Source organism: Seriola lalandi, unplaced genomic scaffold (assembly GCF_002814215.2).
Source record: "Seriola lalandi dorsalis isolate HSWRI2012SDOR001 ecotype SW California unplaced genomic scaffold, Sedor1 jcf7180002054954, whole genome shotgun sequence".
Taxonomy (NCBI): domain Eukaryota; kingdom Metazoa; phylum Chordata; class Actinopteri; order Carangiformes; family Carangidae; genus Seriola; species Seriola lalandi.
In genome coordinates, this window is record NW_019525505.1 from 2,116,968 (window position 1) to 2,137,951 (window position 20,984).

General features: G+C 37.9%; 1 protein-coding gene across 1 annotated transcript; it reads right to left on the bottom strand.

Annotated features, from left to right (window-relative positions):
- Positions 1-950: 950 nt before the first annotated feature.
- Positions 951-19,932, bottom strand: eloa (elongin A). Its single transcript, XM_023394935.2, has 13 exons — positions 19,918-19,932; positions 19,686-19,801; positions 16,206-16,262; positions 15,857-15,969; positions 13,718-14,322; positions 12,008-12,354; positions 9,586-9,697; positions 7,952-8,104; positions 6,145-6,242; positions 5,023-5,203; positions 3,998-4,130; positions 2,861-3,048; positions 951-2,769 (listed from the first exon to the last, which is right to left on the bottom strand). Exons 2-13 carry the CDS (start codon positions 19,755-19,757, stop codon positions 2,708-2,710), a joined length of 2,121 nt encoding a protein of 706 aa, XP_023250703.1. The 5' UTR covers positions 19,758-19,801; positions 19,918-19,932; the 3' UTR covers positions 951-2,707.
- Between the last annotated feature and the right edge of the window lie 1,052 nt (positions 19,933-20,984).

A 20,984-nucleotide genomic window follows, 5' to 3' on the forward strand; every position in this document is an offset into this window, starting at 1 on the left:
TCTTCCGGTTCGGATTTCAAATTAAGATAAATTGTTTATAGAATGGTAATATGAAGGACAAAGGGCTGAATGTTCCATTATGAGCAGACAGCAAAATCATATAACCGACTCAGCCCTGTTTGCCTGGGTTCAATGAAAGACTTTGTGATGGAATAAAATGAAATTTACCTGCACCAAACTGTTAATATGAATAAAACAGGATAAAATAACATTTCATAACAATGAGGAGAGTTTAAAAATTCATATCATGAGTATATTACTACGGTAAAAGATTTAAATTAGTGCAAAGCAGAACATATTTTATTTTGAAGGTGTAGGAATCACTGGCGGGTTCCTCTGAGGTTTTGTGGTCACTTATCTGCGTGACGAACAAAACACTAAACATGTGATGTGCTCTCTGATTGGCTCCCATATCTTACCACTATGCGTCAAAACTGTCGCAAACCTAAGTAACACTTACGGTACGGTGTCGTCAAAACCTCAAAACCGTAATTAAGTAATGCCACATTAAATCCTGCAACAAACACAGTTATTATGTTCAAAAATAAAAGTAGCTTTATTATTATGACTCCTGTCAGAGTGTTAAATTATTGATTCAGTAATGTGTAACTTGGATTTTAATGTTGATGAGATTATGATTTTTGCTTTGTTTCAGTCTCAGTATTCAGGATTTTATATTATTTTATACATGAATAAAATGAAATTAAAAAAAAAAAAAACTCAGAGTCAAGGGAAAACCCAATATTCAGGCACATTGGAGTAATTTTTCTGTAAATCATTATTACACCTCTTTATTGTGACCCAAAGGACAGATCTATTGTGAATATTTGTCCATGTGAATGCACCTCCTCTGCAGGTTTTTTTAATTTGTCAAGTCATTTATGAAGAAAATTCACATATACAAGGTGACACTCATTGGTATTTGCATTTAAAAGAAGATATGGGGACAGTTCAAGGGCAAAAAGTCAATTTTAATAAAAATGACCATATAACATTTATTAAAATCTAATAAAATTACAATTTTTAATCTACTTCCTTTCGGGCCCATGTTGTGGGGTGCCAGGTCCCAGTGTTGAAAATAAATACATCTCATCATCATCATTGTAGACTGAAGCTGCAGACGTCCTACCAATTTATTTCCTTATTGTTGTTTTTCTTCTTCTTCTTCTTCATCTTTTCAGCCGTCACTCGAGCACATTTGTCACAGTGAAGCAGATAGAAAGAGAGACGCACACATTCGACAGCAGGAAAACATGGTCTGAAGCCACAGGAGGTTTAAAATAAGTCTAGAATGTGTTTTTCTGTGTGTGCATGTGTGTGCGTGTTTGTGCGTGTGTGTGTGTGTGTGTGTGTGTGTGTGTGTGTGTAGTTCATAGATATAACTTTAGACCTACACATTGAGAAATGCACCAAAACATGTTTAAATATGCACGTGTTTGTTTTTAAAAAGCAGAGTCTTTCACCAGCCCGTCGATGTCTCAGGTGGAGTCTTAATGTTGCAGCTGACGTGCACCATGCATGCAATTAAAAGACAAAACAAGAGTGTGTAAAGGTTTTTTCTAGTGTAGTGTTTCATTTGGCCATAAAGAAAAGTAACAAAGGACTAATCTTTAAATTCAAAGATTGAGTATTTGCTTTCCTCCCATGAAAGTAAAAGTTTGACGAACGCTTATTCCTTTCTTGTCGAGAGTTAGATGAGAGGATAGAGACTGCTCTCATGTCTGCACCATGAATATGAAGCTACAACCAGCAGCTGGTTAGCTTAGCTTAGCATAAAGACTGGAAAACAGCTAGCTACACCACATCCTACAAAATGTGATTGTAGGTGGCGCTGCTCAACGGATGCTACTTCATATAAGTGGTTGTTTCTATTCACGTTATTAATTCTTTAAAAAAGGCGAAAGAAAGAGAAAGTACCTGACATTATTTAGATTAATTTAGTTAAATTTCCAGGCACAGAAGGGTCAAACAATTTCTGATGAGCTGTACCAGGGAGTTAAAATTTCTTAAATAATCCTTAAAGATTGAATAATACCAAAAAAATCCATCAGGTGAACAGGAGCGCAGCAGAATGAAGATGCGGACTCCTGACATGATGAGAAACTGTGACCCTGCTGTGCTTGTTAAATTGAACAAAAATATGCAGCATCTCAATATTGACAAGACTGAATTACGTTAATATCAACAACCACTTAATATATGAGATGACATGACGTGTAAATAGCTGAGCTTTATCTGCTGGTAGCCAGATCTTTTTCTACTTTGGACAGAGCCAGGCGAGCTGTTGTCCCCATTTCCACTCTTCATGCTAAGCTAACTGGCTAATCTTTAAAAAAAAAACAAAAAAAACAAGAAAAAGTAACAGACTTTGTGTTTGTGTCCTTTTGCATCCTATAAAAAGTTGGCGACTCAATTATCTTAAAACAGACGTCAGACCCTTTGACTGTCATTCATGATTTAAATACTTATTTGAAGATCCCCAAAAACAGATGCCACCACTTAAATAAAAAAAAAACAAAAAAAAAAATAAAACAACCATTTTTCCACCAATACTGTTAAGTTCATATGATATGTTTGGTGGGTAAAGATCATGGTCTGTATGTGTGTGTGTGTGTGTATGTTTGTGTGTGTGTGTGCAGTAAAATTTTACCAAACTTAAATTAAAAACACAGTTGGAATTCATAAAATACATTCAATCTCTTTCACACTATCGGCGGGAGAATCTGTTCTTGAACGCTTTGATAGTTTTGGCCATCATGGGGGCGATTTCTTCAGAGGGAGGAGACAAGAGTAGATGATTAATTAGATTTGAAAACACTGATATTACAAAAACACATCAGGACTGTTAACACACACTTACTTTTGACCTGTGGCTTGTCCCGGGCGACGTGTCCTCCTCCTCCTCCTCCTCCTCCTCCTCCTGCTGCTGCTGCTCCTCCTCCTCCTCCACTCGGTGCTGAAGAGCGGGACGAGCTGGGAGGAGTGTTGTGTTGAGAGGAAGAGGAGCGACTGGATTCCCCAGAATACTCTGTGTTAGCTGGTCTTATTCTGAAAGACAGAGGAGGAGGGAGATGATCTATGAGTCTGATGAATCTGAAATAAATGACAATCAAGTGCCACAAAGTCCTGAACTAAACCAAAAACTGCAGAAAATGAGCAATGGACTTGCTTTCCAAAAATGCTTTTGGAGCTGCAACTATTTTCCTTAATTTCTTTTTGGGGGTATTTTTTTTCTCTTTTATTTAATAGGATAGAGAAGATTGACAGGAAATGCAGGGACAGAGCAGGAGAATGACGTGCAGCAAATAGTCCGGCCAGCCGCGAGTCGGCTCAAACCATCAACTATCCTCTTGACAATTTTTTTTTTCAATTAATTGATCCAACGATTAGTTATATATTTAATATTAATTAATCAACAGTAGGTGGATATTGACTGTAACTAACTTCTGGACATAGTTTTCTTTCAAATTATGTTTGTCACTGGTGCAAGTATACTCTAAATTCTAAGCATTATTCTATTAGGGAAGCGTATATATTTATTCTGTAAATACATATTAATGTAGATGTAAACACTAAAACTGTTAAGTAGGTGTTGGAAACTTGCTGTAAAATGTTTCATGAAGGGCTGTGAGAAAAAGGATAACAATGAGGATTTTAGAGACAACTGAGCTCCACAGATGCGGGGGGGGGGGGGGGGGGGGATTCACATCACATACATGTGTGTGAGGCTACTGAGAAGCAGCATCAGTGACTGAAGTTAACACCTGCACACTAACTCATCAGGTCAAAATGCTTTAAAATGGATACAAAGATTGACGTAAATAATTATATAAATTTTGTGGTTTTGAGTCAGTCTGCAGATTTTACTTTTTCATTAACACATGCATAAAAACCCATATTTACTGTGTGTAAAATTCTGTATCTTAAGTTTGACACCAAGTTCTGCTTTAAATCTACATGTAAGCCAACATGTCGACATCCTGTATGTTATACTGACTTAATGGGAGCTGCGGCTGCGTTGGAGGCGGCTGTGGACAGACCACTGGTGGTGCCGAACCTCTCCTGACGGCGGCGGACGTCACGCGGCGGCTTGGCGGCAGAATTTACATACGCCATCTTCACCTGCCGTCCTGCCAAGAGAAACACAACACGACCATTCAAACACCTTCAGAAATAAACATTTAATAATTTTAAAATACACCGTCTCATCCATGGGACGTTATTTTAGGTGTGTTTTGGTCTGTGCTTCACACAACCTTAATAAATCATACACCGTTTGAAAGCTCTAATCCTCCTGACTCTATCTGTGCAAGCAATTCCTTAATTTCATATTTCAACGGGCATTAAAAATAGGAATTGTAAAAAGAATTTATAAATGAATGATTTATCCACCAATAAATACTTCAGATTTACAAAAACAGCATAAAACTCATTAAATTATATTATTTATTCATGAATTAATAAATGTATTCATAAATGGCATACATAATGAAAGTTTTATGCTGTTTTTTTTATTGATTATTAATAGTTTATTTATGAATTCTTTTTACAATTCCTACTTTTAATGGCTATTAAAATATGAAATGAAGCAAATGCTTTATTACTTTTCCTGTCCGTACACTACAGGCCTTACATTCTCTTTTTTATGCCGAAATAATGAACTTTTCTACCATGTTTGTCCCTCTGTAACTTTGGTTCAGGATCTCTTCTATTCATTCTGACTGTTTTGTTGCAAAATTTAAAGCAGTGGCTTCGAAAAGATACCAGCATTATGACTGTAATCAAAAGGGTTGAAGAACAGTAAACTTTTTATTTTGGGAAAATTATTTTCAGGCTTGTAGACAGAAGTGGGGATCTCTGGGAAAAGGTTAACAACGAGAAATTCAATATATTCTTATGCTTGACGTCCATTTTTCCACTTTTTACTGACTGATAATGTTTTGACTTTTCCATTTCACAGCCTCAGTGAGTCAACGCCGAAGGAGAATTATCAACCTAAACGTCAGACGCAACTTCTCCTACCTTTGGGTTTGTTGGCGTGGGCCGAGGTGATGTTCTGCGTGAGCAACCTCAGTCGCTCCTCACGCTCGTCGTGCAGCCTCAGGTACATTTCCCTCCACGACTCGTACTCCTGCGGAGACTCACGCTTGAAGTCCCGGTGACAGTGACGCATCCACAGCTCATCAGAGTCCTCCGTAAAACACTGAAAGAAGAGGAGAGCGGAAACTTGAAGACAAAATCAGGGTTTACAGGCCCATAAATATAATACTACGGCTCTTTTTTTATTTCAAAGTAAAAGGGAATTAGAACTAAATGTAATACAAAAGACGATGACGCTGTCATATCTGAATGTGACATCAGCGTCAATCGGAGAAATGTATTTTTTGTTTGTTTTTTCCACCTTCCTTTGCCTTAAATTTTAGATTTTTCAGATAGATTTTTGTGGGTGTTCAGTATGATGCACACATCTATTGATTCTTTAGAACACAAAGACTTTACAGACCTGAACAAGGACATCATCACCATCACAATCATCATCATAATGTACAAACTGGCATTATTTAGCAAATTATTTTTAAGGAATATCTGCGTAATCTATAAAATATGTACTGACAGAAAAGAGGGGATGAGGGCAGCATTTAAAATAATCATTGTTCTTTTATTTGTCAATAAAAATAGTAAAACCCAACAAAGAAGGCCGGTGGTTTCATTTTAAAATGACAGAACCAAGTTTTTGGAGATGTTTTATGTGTGTTCCTCTGCAGAAAACTTTCACACTGCGACAAGCTGCGACATGTTCAGCTGGAAGAAGAAATAATCCTGTTTCCTTGGAAATCTTTCCCTGTGTGTGTTTGTTCTGTTCTCTTAAGTGTGAACAGTGGGTTTTAGTTTTGCCTCTTGTATGTTTTTGTAGTGTGTCGTCTGTCCAGGTCTTCATGGTCTTCAAAGGACTGTGACGTGGTTAAGATTTGGTTTTAGGGTTAGAATCAGGTTTAGGTTCAGTTTAGGTACAGGGTTGGGGTTTGGCATTTAATTGTGATGGTTATGGTCAGGGTTTAGGGCTGGATTTCATCAGTGTATGTGTGTGTGTGTGTGTGTGTGTGTGTGTGTGTGTGTGTGTGTGTGTGTGTGTGTGTGTGTTACCTGGTTGCTCTGCTCAATGCGGTACAGCTGCTCTGGCGTGCATCGCTCCAGAACCGGTTCCAGGATGTCAAACGGAACGCCCCCCACCTCAGCAATGGCTGAAAGATCACAGAGACATCAGACAACTGAGGTCACAACTGTGCAGCAGCGTTCATTTGTTTTAACCACCTTGTGATACCAGATGGGTGGAGTGTTGGGTTGGGAAATGACCACAGAGAAGTTCATATTGACTTTCAAACATTTGTGTAGTGACTGTGTAGATTTCCTGTTAATCTAACCCCTCCCATACAGACGATCACAAACTGTGTCAAGAGAAACCCACTGAAATTTACAGGCCTAAAGACACAGGGGCTAAAGGGGGGAGGGGGTCACTGTTGCTGTTGAATTTTCTGACAAGGCAGAAAAAAAATTGCGAAGGTATTGCAAGTGGGCCGACAAATCGTTTGCAAAACAGAACAATTTTGGTGAAAAGATGTAAATAAAAAGAAATGTATATAATTAATTTCTTTAAATGTTTTAAAACAAAGTGATCTTTAAAAGATTTTTGCAACCTGGCATTATTTGGTCTCCACATTGTTACAGGGTCAGATGTGGGCTGCCAACATTTTTGAGATTTTCAAGTGGGCCCTGAGTTGGAAAAGGCTGGGAACAATTGCTCAAGAGGAAACAATATTTGTTGAAAATAAAAATGTAGAAACAGCTTTGATGGTCATTGTGAATCTATGTACAACAGTTAATGTTTGCTGTGCCGAAAAAGTTAATTATTTAATTATTAATTAGGCTCTTAAGCATGTTGATGTTTCTATGATTCCTTACACTGAATATTCTGTAAATATACTAAGATTTATTTGAGGGTGTCCCTATCTAAGGATTCGAATATGTATAGGATAAACCTTCTTGTTCCTTCTGTCATGCACAAAACTCTGGACATTAAATTTATATAATCTATCCTGTGGAGGACTGGAATACATGTATGATTGACAATGAAGTATTTTTTTTTTTAACTCACATATTCAATTTGTCCCTATGTGGAGTTTCCTGTCTTTTATGTATTGAATTGTTAAGTGTCACATTGTGAATTGATATTGGTTTACTGTTATTGTAAGGTTTAGATTTTAAATAATGTTGTATATTTAAGTTAATTTACTAAAAATATATTTACAGTGTTTATATATTTAACTATTTACATATTAATGTTTATATTTACTTATTTAATAGTTTAAATATCTACATGTGCATCTTTAAACACAGTTATGATAACCTCCTGAATCAATCTCCAACTCTCTAGTTCCTCTGATTTAATTTAGTCTAAGTCCTCCTCATCTCTGATTGGTTAGTTTAGCGACATGTGACTCAGGAACAGGAAGTGTTGTTGTGAAGCTGACGAAGTACGGAGTCAAGTAAAACTGCAGCTTGAAAGGTTAATCCAGCTGTTTCTTTGATCAAAAGTGATCCATACCACCACATATCGAACCGTTACATTATCTTCAACTTCACATGTGGGATGAGGCAATTGGCTGCCAACTTAAAGATGGCTCCTTATTGTTGGAGAACCATGTGTCCATCTAAAAGTTGCTTGAAATTGTTTGTTGCAAGTCAAACAGTGTGTGGGAGTTTTTGATTGTTAAGTTAATACGGTGCACAATAATATGCCACATCTGAGATTTAAATAATTAATGAAGTTACAGCTGCTGTGCCATGTGAGTGAATTATTATTCTTTGAATTACTATTCAGGAGACTGTTGACCGTTTTGTGTCTTTGCTGTTCATAATCTGAATCACAGCTAAATTCAGCAGCTCCACTCACAATCAATGTTGTTCTGCAGCACGCGGATGCACTGCTCGTACAGGGTCATCATTTTGGGCAAGTAAGCGGTCTTGGATCCTGAGTAGACCACCATCTTGGAGTTGAACCGCTTCCCTGTGAACCCGGCGTCCTCCTCGTCGTTGTAGACAGGAACTGAAAGTGAAGAAGGAAGGGAGTGAGAGTCTGACACATATATCATGTTTGTACATGTCAAACCTAAATTTTGGTGTTCGACACACAAGTTATGTTCAGATAATCTGAGCGAGAGAGAAGCCGTATCGACTCATCTCTTCACCTCCATGTCAGCCTGAAGTTTGTGATGACATGGCTGGAGAATTATCACTATTAAAAGTGAAAAGTTCGTTCAGACCTGGGGCCAGCTTCACAAAGACAGACTTTGGCTGTGGCTTAGATATGATGATTAGATAGACGTCCAAACTCATCTGTTGCACGAAGCAGTTTAGTTCTTGACTGTCTTAAGCTGGACTGTGGTACAATGAATTCTGGGTTGATTATTTTATTATTTATTTTTTCAAAATAAAATAAAAAAATCGAGGAATCGCGTCCAACCGCTCAGCTCTGTTTATCTCAGCAGAATCAAGCTGATAAAAAACTCTTTGCTCTGTCCATAACAATTTTAGCAAACCACAAACATGAGCCACGTTTTCCTATTTTTGTTGTTGTTGGGTGCTACTGCTCAGTGCAGGTGTCACTGGTTGTTACCTTGGTAACATTGGGCCTCATTCACCAATATCTTCTTAAGTATTTTCTTAAATTCTTTCTTAAGTTGTTCTTAAGAAAGTTCTTAAGAAAACTCGTCAGATTCATGAACGTGTTCTTAAACCACAGAACTGTGTGCACCTGTGCTCTTAGATTGACGAATGCCAATCTCCTTGTAAATTGAAAGCATGTGGCAGTTGGCCCCAATTAGCATAGGTAAACACCCTTAAAGGGCATGAGACTGAAGGGTCGTGTGCAGACACACACAGAAGTCACAAAGAGATACTGTAAGGGAAGGTTGAGAAAATTCCAAAATGAAAACACAATAACACATGTCAGCACTCAAATGTGCGTAAGAGTACTCCTGAGTGTGCGTAGATTCTGTTCTTAGCTAAGAACAAATCTCAAATAAGAAAACATTGGTGAATGTCAGAATCTTTTTGAGAAGGAATTTCTTCTTAAGAATGGTTGGTGAATGAGGCCCATTGGTCTTAGGCCTGAGTTAGCCTGTGAGTAAGGTGTCCAATCTTTTCGGCTCAAAATGGGTCCATCTTTATTTTTATGAAATGGTCTGACTAACATCAGACTGATCTATGAGCAAAATTAAGACTGGCCTAACACTATGGACCAGTCTGAAATGCCTTTGTGAAACTGGCCAGTGGAGTGCAGCTCTTCAGCTGTGAAACACTTTTTTTTTTTTATTGTAACCTTATTCTTAGAGCAATAAAATGATAAAACAATAGATGCCCTCACTCAAAGAAGAAAGGAGGAGATCCCTGACATTGCTTCTCTAAGGGATGAACTGCAGAGTTTACATTTGTGTGTTGGTTAGTCTTGTGTCCTTTAAAGGAGATTCAACATGCCACAGGTGAGTAAACACCACATTCATTTTCATTTTAAGGTGAGGGCGTTACCTTTACGTCTCTGTGGGGACAGCGGTGTGACATCGATGGAGGGCAGAGGTCTGTAATTGGGTTGAATGGCTGGCAGAGGGATTTCAGGCAGAGTTGGAACGGCCTCAACCACCTGCACGCAACAACAGACCTACATCAACATGCAGGATCTGCAAACAACTATTCAAAATCAAGGTTTGATAAAAATAAGACACATGCAACTAAAAGTAACTCTGTGGAGAAAATTACACAGCGAGTTAAAGGTACACTTAATCCCTTTCTTGCAGAGAGTTAGATGAAGGTACTGTGCTTTCATATCTGTCTGTTCAATATGGTTAGCTTAGCTTAGCATACATTAGCTTAGCATACAGACTGGACTTACCTATACTGCTGTCTAATAAAGGCAGAAACCCCCCCCCCAAAAAAAAAGACAAAACAAGTGGAAACAGATAGTCTGACTCGTTAGTTTGATTTCTTCTACTGTTGGATGGAGCCAGGCTTTTCCTCTTCTTTCCAGCTGTTATGCTAAGCTACGCTAACTATCCTTTAAAAGGTAATAACACTAATGTTGTTAACTCTGTTCTCAAAAAGATGTTTTTTTTATATACTCGAACCTCTAAACGTTATATGGCCTTTGAAATCAAAAAGGTTACTGTTTGTCTCTGAGTTACCTTGACCATGGAGTAATCTACTGTTGCTAGGAAACAAACATGATTCTACAAAATAAAAGCAAGCATTTCACTTTTTAAACAGACCGGACTTTGCCAACTTAAGAGCTCCAACAATTAGTCCATTAATCAATTAGTTGATCAACAAAAAATGAATCTCAACAGTTTTAATAATAGATTAATTGATGTCAAACATTCTCTTCTTCAGTTTGACGATCTGATAGCTAGATAGATAGATAGATAGATAGATAGATAGATAGATAGATAGATAGATAGATAATTAAATGTTGTATAGCCTGATGGCAGTGGGAACAAAGGATCTCCTGAACCTGTCTGTTCTGCAGCACAGTGAGATGAGATGTTTACAGCTGTAGCTGCTTCTCTTTCCTGCCAGAATGTTGTGGAGAGGATAGTTGGTATTGTCCAAGATGGAAGATTGTCCATGCTGCCACCCCAGCAGACTGCAGCATTAAAGAATACACTGGCCACCACTGACTGATAAAACATGTGCAACATTTCACTGCAGACATCAAAGGACCTGAGCCTCCTGAGGAAAAAGAGCCGGCTCTGCCCCTTCAGGTAGATGGCATCTGTGTTCAGGGACCAGTCTAGTTTACTGTCCAGGTGCACACCACCTCAATGTCCTTCCCTCAAATGTTGACTGGCTGAAGGGTGGGCCTAGACCTCCGCAAGTCCATGACCATCTCCTTGGTCTTGGAGATATTCAAAAGGAGGCAGTTCTTGTCCCTCCATTCACTGAAGACCATTGTCAGATCCCTGTACTTCTCTTCCTGCCTGTTCCTGATATGCGCCACAATAGCTGTGTCATCTGAGCATTTCTGGATGTGGCAGGACTCAGAGTTGTATTTAAAGTCGGCCGTATACAGGGTGAACAGGAACAGAGCCAGAACAGTCCCCTGTGGATCCCCAGTGCTGTTCATCACTGTCCCTGAGACACAGTTACCCAGCCTGATGTTCTGTGATCGTCTTGTCAGGTAATCCACAATCCAGGACGTGAAGCAGGGATCCACCCCCATCTCTTCCAGCTTTTCTTTAAGAATGGGGGGTTGGATGGTGTTAAATGCACTTGAAAAATCAAAGAACATAATCCTCATGTAACCACTTGGTTCATCCAAGTAAGAATGGGCAGGTGGGCATGTAAAGGACGGCATCATCCACTCCAATATGTTCCTTGTAGACGAGCTGTAGGGGGTCTAGTGCATGTTCAACCGGTCTGTAATCATTTCTCTCAGTCGTCCTACTTTAGGGACCAGAACAAGACATGATGTTTTCCACAGGACGAAGGCTCAAGTCAAAGATCCTCTGGAGAGGCTCAGCCAGCTGGGCTGCACAGTCCTTTAACAGCCTGACACTTTTCTTTGTCGCATGACAGTCACCTGATTATATTTACAGTTTGGACAGGTGGTTGAATAAAGTATATGATCATGGGCTGTTTTTTTTATGTAACAAAACTATAAATCGACTGATCAAGAAAATAAGCAGATTAATCGATAATGAAAATATAGTTATTTGCAACCCTACTTAAATTAAAGAGAAAAACTCTAAAGCAAAACCTGAGTAAACTCAATCTCCTGATGAAGACTGTGAAGTGTGGTTGAAGTGAGTGAGTTGAGAGTTGAGTGACTATAATTTTGTCACACTACTCACCCTAATTACTGATTAAACCGCTTAGACTCTGTAAAACATGGATTCATGTTCACTGTAGAAAAATCATAAAGAATAATATGTTTTTACGATCCAAACTCTGTTCTTACCCTCTTGCGTTTTTCCGGTGTTGGTGCAGCAGCCGATGAACTGGAGCTTGAATGTGGCCTCTTGGTGCTCTGAGTGCCGTTCGCCTTGCTCACTTTGGAGGAAGATGAGGAGGAGGAGGAGGAGGTCACAGGCGGCGGAGGGGTGCGTGTATGATGGGAAGACGACATGGAGGATGATGAGTGAGACGGCCGACTGTGTGATGACGAGGACGACGACGATGGCTTCTTCTTCTTCTTTACAGATGTTGGGGCGTCATACGTGAGGAAGGACTCAAAGGACATGGTGGGGGTCTCAAAGTCCTCTTCCTCCTCCTTGGATGGAGAGTCCTTCAGCGCTCGTGGTCGCCCTGGAAATAAGGAGGTAAGCAGAAAAGAGGTCAGGCCCCTCGTCCGTGTTAAACGTTTGATGGGTGACACTGGAATTTTACACTGATTTTTTTGTCTATCAACAGCCCAAGATAAAGTATTAAAAAAGCTTGTTTTATTCAACCAGCAGGCCAAAACTCAAACACATTCAGTTAACTGTTTCAAATGACAACGAGAAACATCAAATTCTCACATTCTGCACCCACAGAATGTTTGGTATTTTTGTTTGGACATGACTAAAATGATAAATCGATTACCAAAATAGTTTTGATTCATTTTGATGATCAACTAATAAACTAACTGACTCTTTGTTGCAGTGAAAAAAGCTTGTGATAAACCCTCAGAGGCTAAAGTGACATATTCAAATAAACATAAAGAACATAAAGATTTTACTTCAAGATATATTTAGCTAAGTATGTGATAAATAAAAATATAAGAATTCAAACGATTGTGTCAGAATTTTTGGTGCTTTATGTCAAACAACCCACACACACAGTTTATGATGCTTAATCCTGATACACAAGAGCAAATAGACAATTTAATGTTAATGTCACTCTTTAACAGTGTTGTTATGGAAACAGTTTTTTCTCTTTAAATGTGTCATTTCCTGTTGGCACAGTTCCCACACACTGAACCTGCAGTGTCTCTGTCACTGCTACAGGATGTTTCTCTGCTGTTGCCACATTCTGTGATCTGGGCTGATAAAAAGCTTCTGCTGCACAGCCAACTATCTCATAACCACATAATCAATATTTTGGCTTCTAGAATGAATTCAACTTGATCAAATGCAACAGTGAAGCTCTGAAGTTAAAATTGCTGCTGTGAAGCATCAAAACAACTGCAAAGTGTTTAACCAATCACAGGCTTCAATTTCAAGTCATCTGTAATTAACAGAACTGCTTTCTAAACACAAAGTAACTGAATTATCCACAGTAATAAATCCTATATATTTTGTTGTAGTCTCTGGTATAATTATCACAAATTAGCTTTAAGAAGACACAATGACATCATACTTAGTTTAGAAGAGTTAATGAATGGGTCAAATTTTGTTTGAGGCCTATTTCCTGATGGTGCTATAAGAAACACTTGTACAAAGCATAAACATTTACCGTAGAACAGGAAGATTTTGTACATGTGAGGCACCATTTATTTATAGGTTGCTGTTGAGCAAAAGAATCATTTGTTGTGTAAAATCAGTGGTATTTCCCTTAAGTTAAAATCTTATTTTAGATATATAATGTTTATTCTGAGTGAAATATTCAAATGCAAAAATCTGTGTTTTTATGGCTGCACCATCCCATCAAAAGGGAATACTCTAAAATATAATTTTGTATTAACACTCACCATCATCTCCTCCTCTCTTCTTCTCTTCCCTCTTGCTCTCTTGTATGTTGGACTTCCTGCTGTGTTTGGCAGGTTTCTGTACCGGGCTCTGTTGTCTTTCTCTGTCTGCAGCACGTCTCTTTCCTTCACTGCCCTCTCTTCCTCCTCCTCCTCCTCGATCGCTGCTCGTCTGTGCGTGGCGTTGCCGTCGTTCCTCGTCCCGGTCCCTGTTCCGCTCACTGTGGTGATGGTTCTTGCTGGGCTCTCTGTTTGGTTTGGTGTGGCGGACTTCTTTGCGAGGAGGAGGAGGAGGAGGACTGGGCTCGGGCTCGGGCTCGGGCTCGGGTTCGGGCTCGGGTTCGGGCTCAGGCTCAGGGCTCTCGTACTCGTCTGACTGGTATCCTCCTCGCTGTGGGGGGCTGTAATGCTCGTGTTGAGGAGGCGAGGGCGAGTAGTTGGTGTGGTAGCCTCTCTCCTCCATCTCCTCTTCCTCCTCCTCTTCCATGTAGGAGGGCTCCTCCTCGGGGGAGGGCTCCCGGGTGTGTCTGTCGCCTCCTCCAACACCAGCCTCTGGACCTCGAGAGTGTGTGTGTGACCGGGAGGCCTCTTTGGCGTGGCTGTTGGGTCTGACGAGAGAGGGACAGTGGTGAGAAAACAGCGGTCACAGCAACACCAGTAAAAGAGGATTTTCAGAGGGTTAGTTACTCACATCAATAATTTGTTAGCAGTCAGGACACATTATCAGGATTTTCCCTCTCAATAAAATCATAGATATAAAACATTTTACTCAAAGTACATATATACAAATATCTTGGCATCTGGATTGATGAGAAGTTATCCTTCAAAAATCATGCTTCAAATCTGGTGAGAAAATTAAGGCAAAAGATTGGCTTTGTTCTTAAGGAATAAATCCTGCTTCACTGTAGAAAAACTCTTATTGAGGCAACTTTTTAATCAGTTTTAGATGCTGGTGACATCATGGTGACAATTTCAATCTGGGGACAGCAGACTTTTATTGAAGACAAATTTCCCTGAAAAGTTGCAAAGTCAGGAGCATGAAAAAGGCTTTTTGTTTGACATTCTAGATAAATCAGAGACAAAATGTCAGCACTACAGTTTACTGACAGCTGACAACATATCACTGTCTGAAACAGACACTTCAAAAAGAAATGGACAGATTATTATTTTTATATATGACTTTTTTGTCTCGTCTACAGAGAGAAAGCTGCTGTTCTCCAGGATGTTCATCTCTCTACTAAACTGGTGGAGCGGTGTGAGTTCAGAGTGTTTATTAAAACTAGCGCTGCAAAATTAAATCAAAATCACAATATGGCCAAATGCAATATCCAAATCGCGGGAGCTGCAATTTTTTTGATAAAAGGTAAAATGTGTCTCTACAGTGTTGTGCATTATTAGCACCATCAGCGTTGTGGTGATGATGATGGTGATGAATGATTTTTTGACCAGACCAACAAAAATCATCAAGATCTCACATTTAAAAAAAAACTGCAACCACAAAATGTTTGATATTTTTACTTGAGAATGACTAACATGATGATATGATAACATCATAAACTCTCAGAGCGTAAGTGACGCTTTCAAATAAACATAGAGTTCTTTAAACATAAAGAACATAAAGATTTTCATTCAAGAATTAATTTAGCAAAATACTGCATGTGACAAAGAAAAATTTAGAAGCTGGAACCAGCTTTAAAAATGATTCAAAAAATGATTCAAATGATTTTGCAGTAGAAGAATTGTTGGTGCTTAATTAACCACCCAACATCATCATTTTTAATTTTTTTGATTGAAAATTGCAATCAAAAATGAAAAAACAACCATTTAAACACAAAGAAATTGTGAATCATATTGTAATCACAATATCTGCCAAAATAATCACAATTTTTTTTTTTTTTTTCTGCATATAGTTCAGCCCGAATTAAAACACTGGAGATTTTTTTCCTCCTCTGAGGAGAGAACAAACCAAGTGATGTGCAATCAGTGATAATGAGTCTCAAGTGAATAGCGCAAAAGCAAAAAGGCCAATCAATCTCCAGTGTACAGAGAGAGACAGGGAACAGACACATGAGAGCTAAAACGTGGACCGCTCCACACCTTACTGCTATTTGCATGTTGACATACAGGAATGCACAACAGTACCTGTCTGCAGACTGAGGAACCAGTTTCTTCCATTTGGCTACGAGGCTTTTCACTACCTCTCCAGCTACTTCATGTTTCCTGAAAGAGTTCACAGTTTTCCCCACGCCAGTTTCCTATGAGAGAACAGAAGACAGTGACTGCACAGACACAGATCGCTCTCATATATAACACACAAGCCTGAATTTACTGGTTTAATTCTATTAATTTTACTTTTATAGCAGTTATCACCTTGCGAGAGCAAAAAAGCTGAATGAGCGAGGCGTTTGTGTTCTTGTGTTCAGTCCCGGGAGCTCATGTCTGATAGTTTGGAAATGAAGAGGATGTGATCTGTGAATCAACAAATACTTACCACCAGTATATCCACAGTCATGGGAAGTTCCCCCAGTCGTTTGAGGGTCTTTAATAGCTGCAAAACAAGAGAAAAACAAAACTTATCATTCAAAGATGAGGCTCTGAAATTAAAGTTGATGCACAATCTGATGTTCAGTGTTAATTCTAGTGCAGAAGCATGAGTCTTCTAAATGCAACACAGTGGTTACGCTACAGCAGCTATTTCTGATAGAATCTTTAAGAAAAGTAATAATTATCATTTTAATGATTATTATGGATGGGGAGACATGACGATATTTACAGTGAGACGTATAAAGTTGTCAACCGTAAGAGACTTTCCCACGACGTTAACACCAACATAACTGTCCCTTTAATATATCAATGTTGTAAATCATTATATATAATTATATATATATATATATATATATATATATATATATATATAGGTTCATTTGAGCTCCTGTTTGAGAAACAAACCAAAAAATATTTATTACATTCATTTTATGGCAAAATGTTTCAACAGATTTTCCAGAAAATGGTCTTTAAATGTAATTTTATTTGTGTTAGCAGAACAGTATTGTATATAGAATATAGTTTGAACCTAATTATTCAAAGTTACTTTATATATTTGTATTGTGATATTTAAGTTTATATAATAACCAACTACTACATTACAATATTTATATGAATATTGTGATATAAAATTAAAAACACAGTGTGTCACAGAAGTGACATACTAATGACGGTTAAAGACTTTCAAATATGAAAAAACGAAAAAAGAAAAAAAAGGCACTGCATATCATTACAGAATATAACCTAATGATAATTTCACATATCTGTTTGCATGCATAATGGTTTCAATTTCAACCACAATTCTCCTTTCAAGATGATTTACATGAAAATCTAAGAAGTTCACATTTTGTTTTCTTGTGAAACACTTTGATGAAAATCAAACCTGATGGATTTATGTCACTGAAGAAGTGGATAAGCCTTTTCTTAATTTTATATTTGATATTATTCCCTCTGTTACATTAACCATGCAGTGTTACTGTACATCCAACACTAAGTCCTGCCTCATGGAGACTGAATGGTGTCGAGGCCTAACGGGGCAGGGCTTTAGTAAAATCACTGAGCTGTGATTTCACTCTTTTTTTTTCTTTTAATAAAATCATTAGTTGTGGAAACCAGATCATGTCTCATGTTGATCAAACCTATCACACAGGTCATGAGTGGTTTGTTTTGGGAAGCACTGCTACATGTCAGCAGGGAAAGTAAACAAAGGGAATGTCGGGCATCGTGAATTTTCATTATTATTCGCTTTTAATTTCCAATATTTTAACATCAACCTTCAGAGCAGGGATGAACAGCTGTGGTCTGGCTTCAGTTAAACCTGAGTCAGTTTAACGTTAGAGGCCTGGAGTCGCTGTAACTGTCATTACTTTCCGCACTAACGCTGGTTAGCTCAAAGGCTAACGGCTACTCTGGCCTCGAGTTTCGTTACAAGATAAATGACGTTGCGGTTAATGTTGTTATTTGACTATGTGACAGAAGATCTGTTGACAGGTGTTGTACCTGACAGGTGTAAGTGTTAGCTAAAAGGCAGGGTTAAACAACTACGTTATAACAAGTTAAAACCCCTTGATTATCGTGACGTCCCCATGATGCTTTCACGGGCTGTCAGAAATGTTGAGATTCAAAGATGAGCACTAGTCACTCATACTCAAACTTATTCAACAAAGTGTCCAAAGTATTAAGGTTAAGAAGTTAATTTTTACTGCATCATATGAGCCCAAAATCCAGACATACATATTTATCTATAACTATTTCCATTATTTATTAATCAGCGGATCATTTTCTCAATTGATTGATAAATCATTTGATTTGTAAACTGTGGATGATTTTAATTTTAATCTCTAGAAACCTCTGATTTATGATTAATTTTATCATTTAATAGAGTACATCTATATGATTAATGCTTGAATTAAACTGATAAAAACATGATGAAATTTCTTTGATTCAGCCGTACTAATGACAATTTGTATTAGAGCTGCAGCCATTAGTCAATTAATTGGACAGTCAACAATTTTTCAGTCAAAAATTCCAAGCTCAGGCACCTGCTGATTAAAGCTTATCAAAAGTGATAATTTGGTGCTTTTCTTTTGTAAACTGAATATTTTTAGGTTTTGGACTTTTGGTGAATAAAATAAAAATTCTGAATACATCATCTTTGGCTTTGGGAAATTATAGTGGACACCTTTCTCTATTTTCTGACCATCATATATTAAAATATTTTACAGATTTATTGATAATGAAACTAATCATTAGTTGCAGCCCTAATTGCTAGCAATAACAAGGTAAACCCTTCCAAGCCTTCAAGTCGGCAGTTATGAATGTTAGTAAGTTATGAATAAAGGATAGTAGGTTTCTCGATTTGTAATAAGCCATCAGTTCAAGTTAGTCAGTCACCTATAAATGTTAATAAATTAAATTACAGTTTGTCACTCCTAACTATATTAGAAGCAAATGGATGAATGTTTTAATTAAACTAAAATATACAGTGAACACCAATCACATGTATGGATTGGTAATGGAGGAGAAACTGATATACATAAATTCTCATAACTGCAAAATATCATAAAAAGAATTCATAAAAACTCCACCGACTATTAATGCTTTTTATAGTGACGCAAGTTCCTATATGCCCCTAAAAGTTAGAGTCCCTAAAAATGAGAAAGAACTGTGATTTATTTATTTTACTATAATAATTATGAGCTCTATTCTTCTCCCTATTTCAAGTTTTTTTGTTTTATTTTGTTTTTTGTTTCAATCATTTATTTAGTGAAAGTTCTGTATTCTATTCTTAACTGTATTGATTCTACTCAGACATATACCAGTCTGTAATACCATGGTTGTATTGCCTTGTTATTTGTAAATGTATTGGTCAGTGAGGTATATTTAAAAAAAAAAAAAAGAAAAATTGTTAATTATCAGAAAATTAATCAACAATGTTGTTATATTTGATCAAAATTGCCAAACATACACCAGTTTAATCTTTTCAAATGTTAAGATTAGCTGCTTTGTTTGTTATATATGACACTAGACTGAATATATTGGGGTTTTGGACTGATTGTGGAATAAAATAAGCAATTTGAATACATTAACTTGATCTGGGGGTCATTATACCGGGAATTTATTTGCGCTATTTTCTAACTTTTCGTAATTCAGGAAATAATGTGCAGATTAACTATAAAAATTTACTGTTGTTTCAAGATTACTCCGAGTAGTATATCCGACCCAAAAAACAGCTTTACGTCAAAGATTTTCAAAAGTCGGAGCCCGACATTGGCCCGTAAACGCAACATTTAAAAAACCGTTTCGACTCTCGGGGAACTGTCGCGGCCGCAGTGTCTTTTCGGCCTCCAGAGACGAACCGCCGCCTTTCGGCACATGGACGGTGCCAAAGACCAAACCTGTCCGTGTCCCCCTTTTCAGCCGTTACCTTTCGGGGCTCCGGGTTCTCCAGTAGCCGGGACTGAAGTCTGTCCACTGTTTCCAGCAGTTCCTCCGCCATGTTTACTGCTGGTACCCTGTCGCCCGGAAACTACTTCATCCTGACTGAACACAGGAAAAAAAGAAGAGGTTCCGTTAGTTTTTTGTGTCCGCTACGGCGGGACACAGGCGTTTTACAGACGTTTAAAAATAATGTCAAATAACTCAGCTTCAATACGTACATCTGAGATTAATTTATTCCCTTTTAAACAGGAACAAACCTGAAAAATTCATTAAAAGAAATAATTGTGAAAGACGGACCTACGTCACCACGCAGCTGACGTTGCACGCAGGAAGACCTGTTCGTCTGACGTCAGTGAAAACGCTGAATTAGCTGTAGTGGGCCTACAACTTAACTTAAAACAGAATGCCTGCTTTCAAGAAAAATACAGTATTCCGTGGTCTTAAAAGTAAGATGAGAGTTTAATGTTTTTTAAACAGCCTGTTTACTGTTTCACTTGGTTGTCTTGGATTATTTAAATAAAAACACAGTATTTCCCTTTCTTCTTTAAATATATAATAAGCATATACCAGATAGCAGAACCATAAATTCGAAAACTTTATTTATTTATTAGTCAGCTGAAAGAAAACTAATGGTCAGCATCAGGCTAAAATACAAAACATTTGTTGGATTATGCATTTTACAAATTTCAGGATTAATTGTTCAGTAGTTAAGTCTGTAAAAAGTCAAAAATATTGATTATTTATATATTTTTGTCAAACTATTTTGCTTGCTGTTGGTCAGTAGTTTTATTTAATTTACCTAATCTGTTAATCAACCAATAGTTTCCCAGATTCATGGCTCTGAAGCTGAAAAGTAACCACCAGTATCTGTGTATCTGTCTATATGTGTAAATTAGTAGCTTTAGTAACTGTATAGTAGTCCTACAGTAACTTTAGTGACCAGGGATACATTAGATAACATGTTTTAAAGCCATATATACTGACTCTTAGTGAAAGTTTCTCCAGTTTGTTGGTGAGAAAAAATTAACAGTAAAATAAAGATAGCAGATTTACAGGAACCAAATCTAAAACCCAAAACGTAAGGCCCCCAAGGAGTGTGTGAGGGGGGTTAGGGGGAGAAGAGAGCTGGCATCTTTTGGGATATTTTTGGAGGGGTGGGCGATGAGGGCTGCCTGTATTTGGAAATTGAGGTGGATGCTGGAGGTAGGAGGTGGAAACTGAATGAAGAGGGTGTGATGTGATCTCAGGGAGGCGGTGCTGGAGGTTGGAGGGTTTGTTTGGGGGG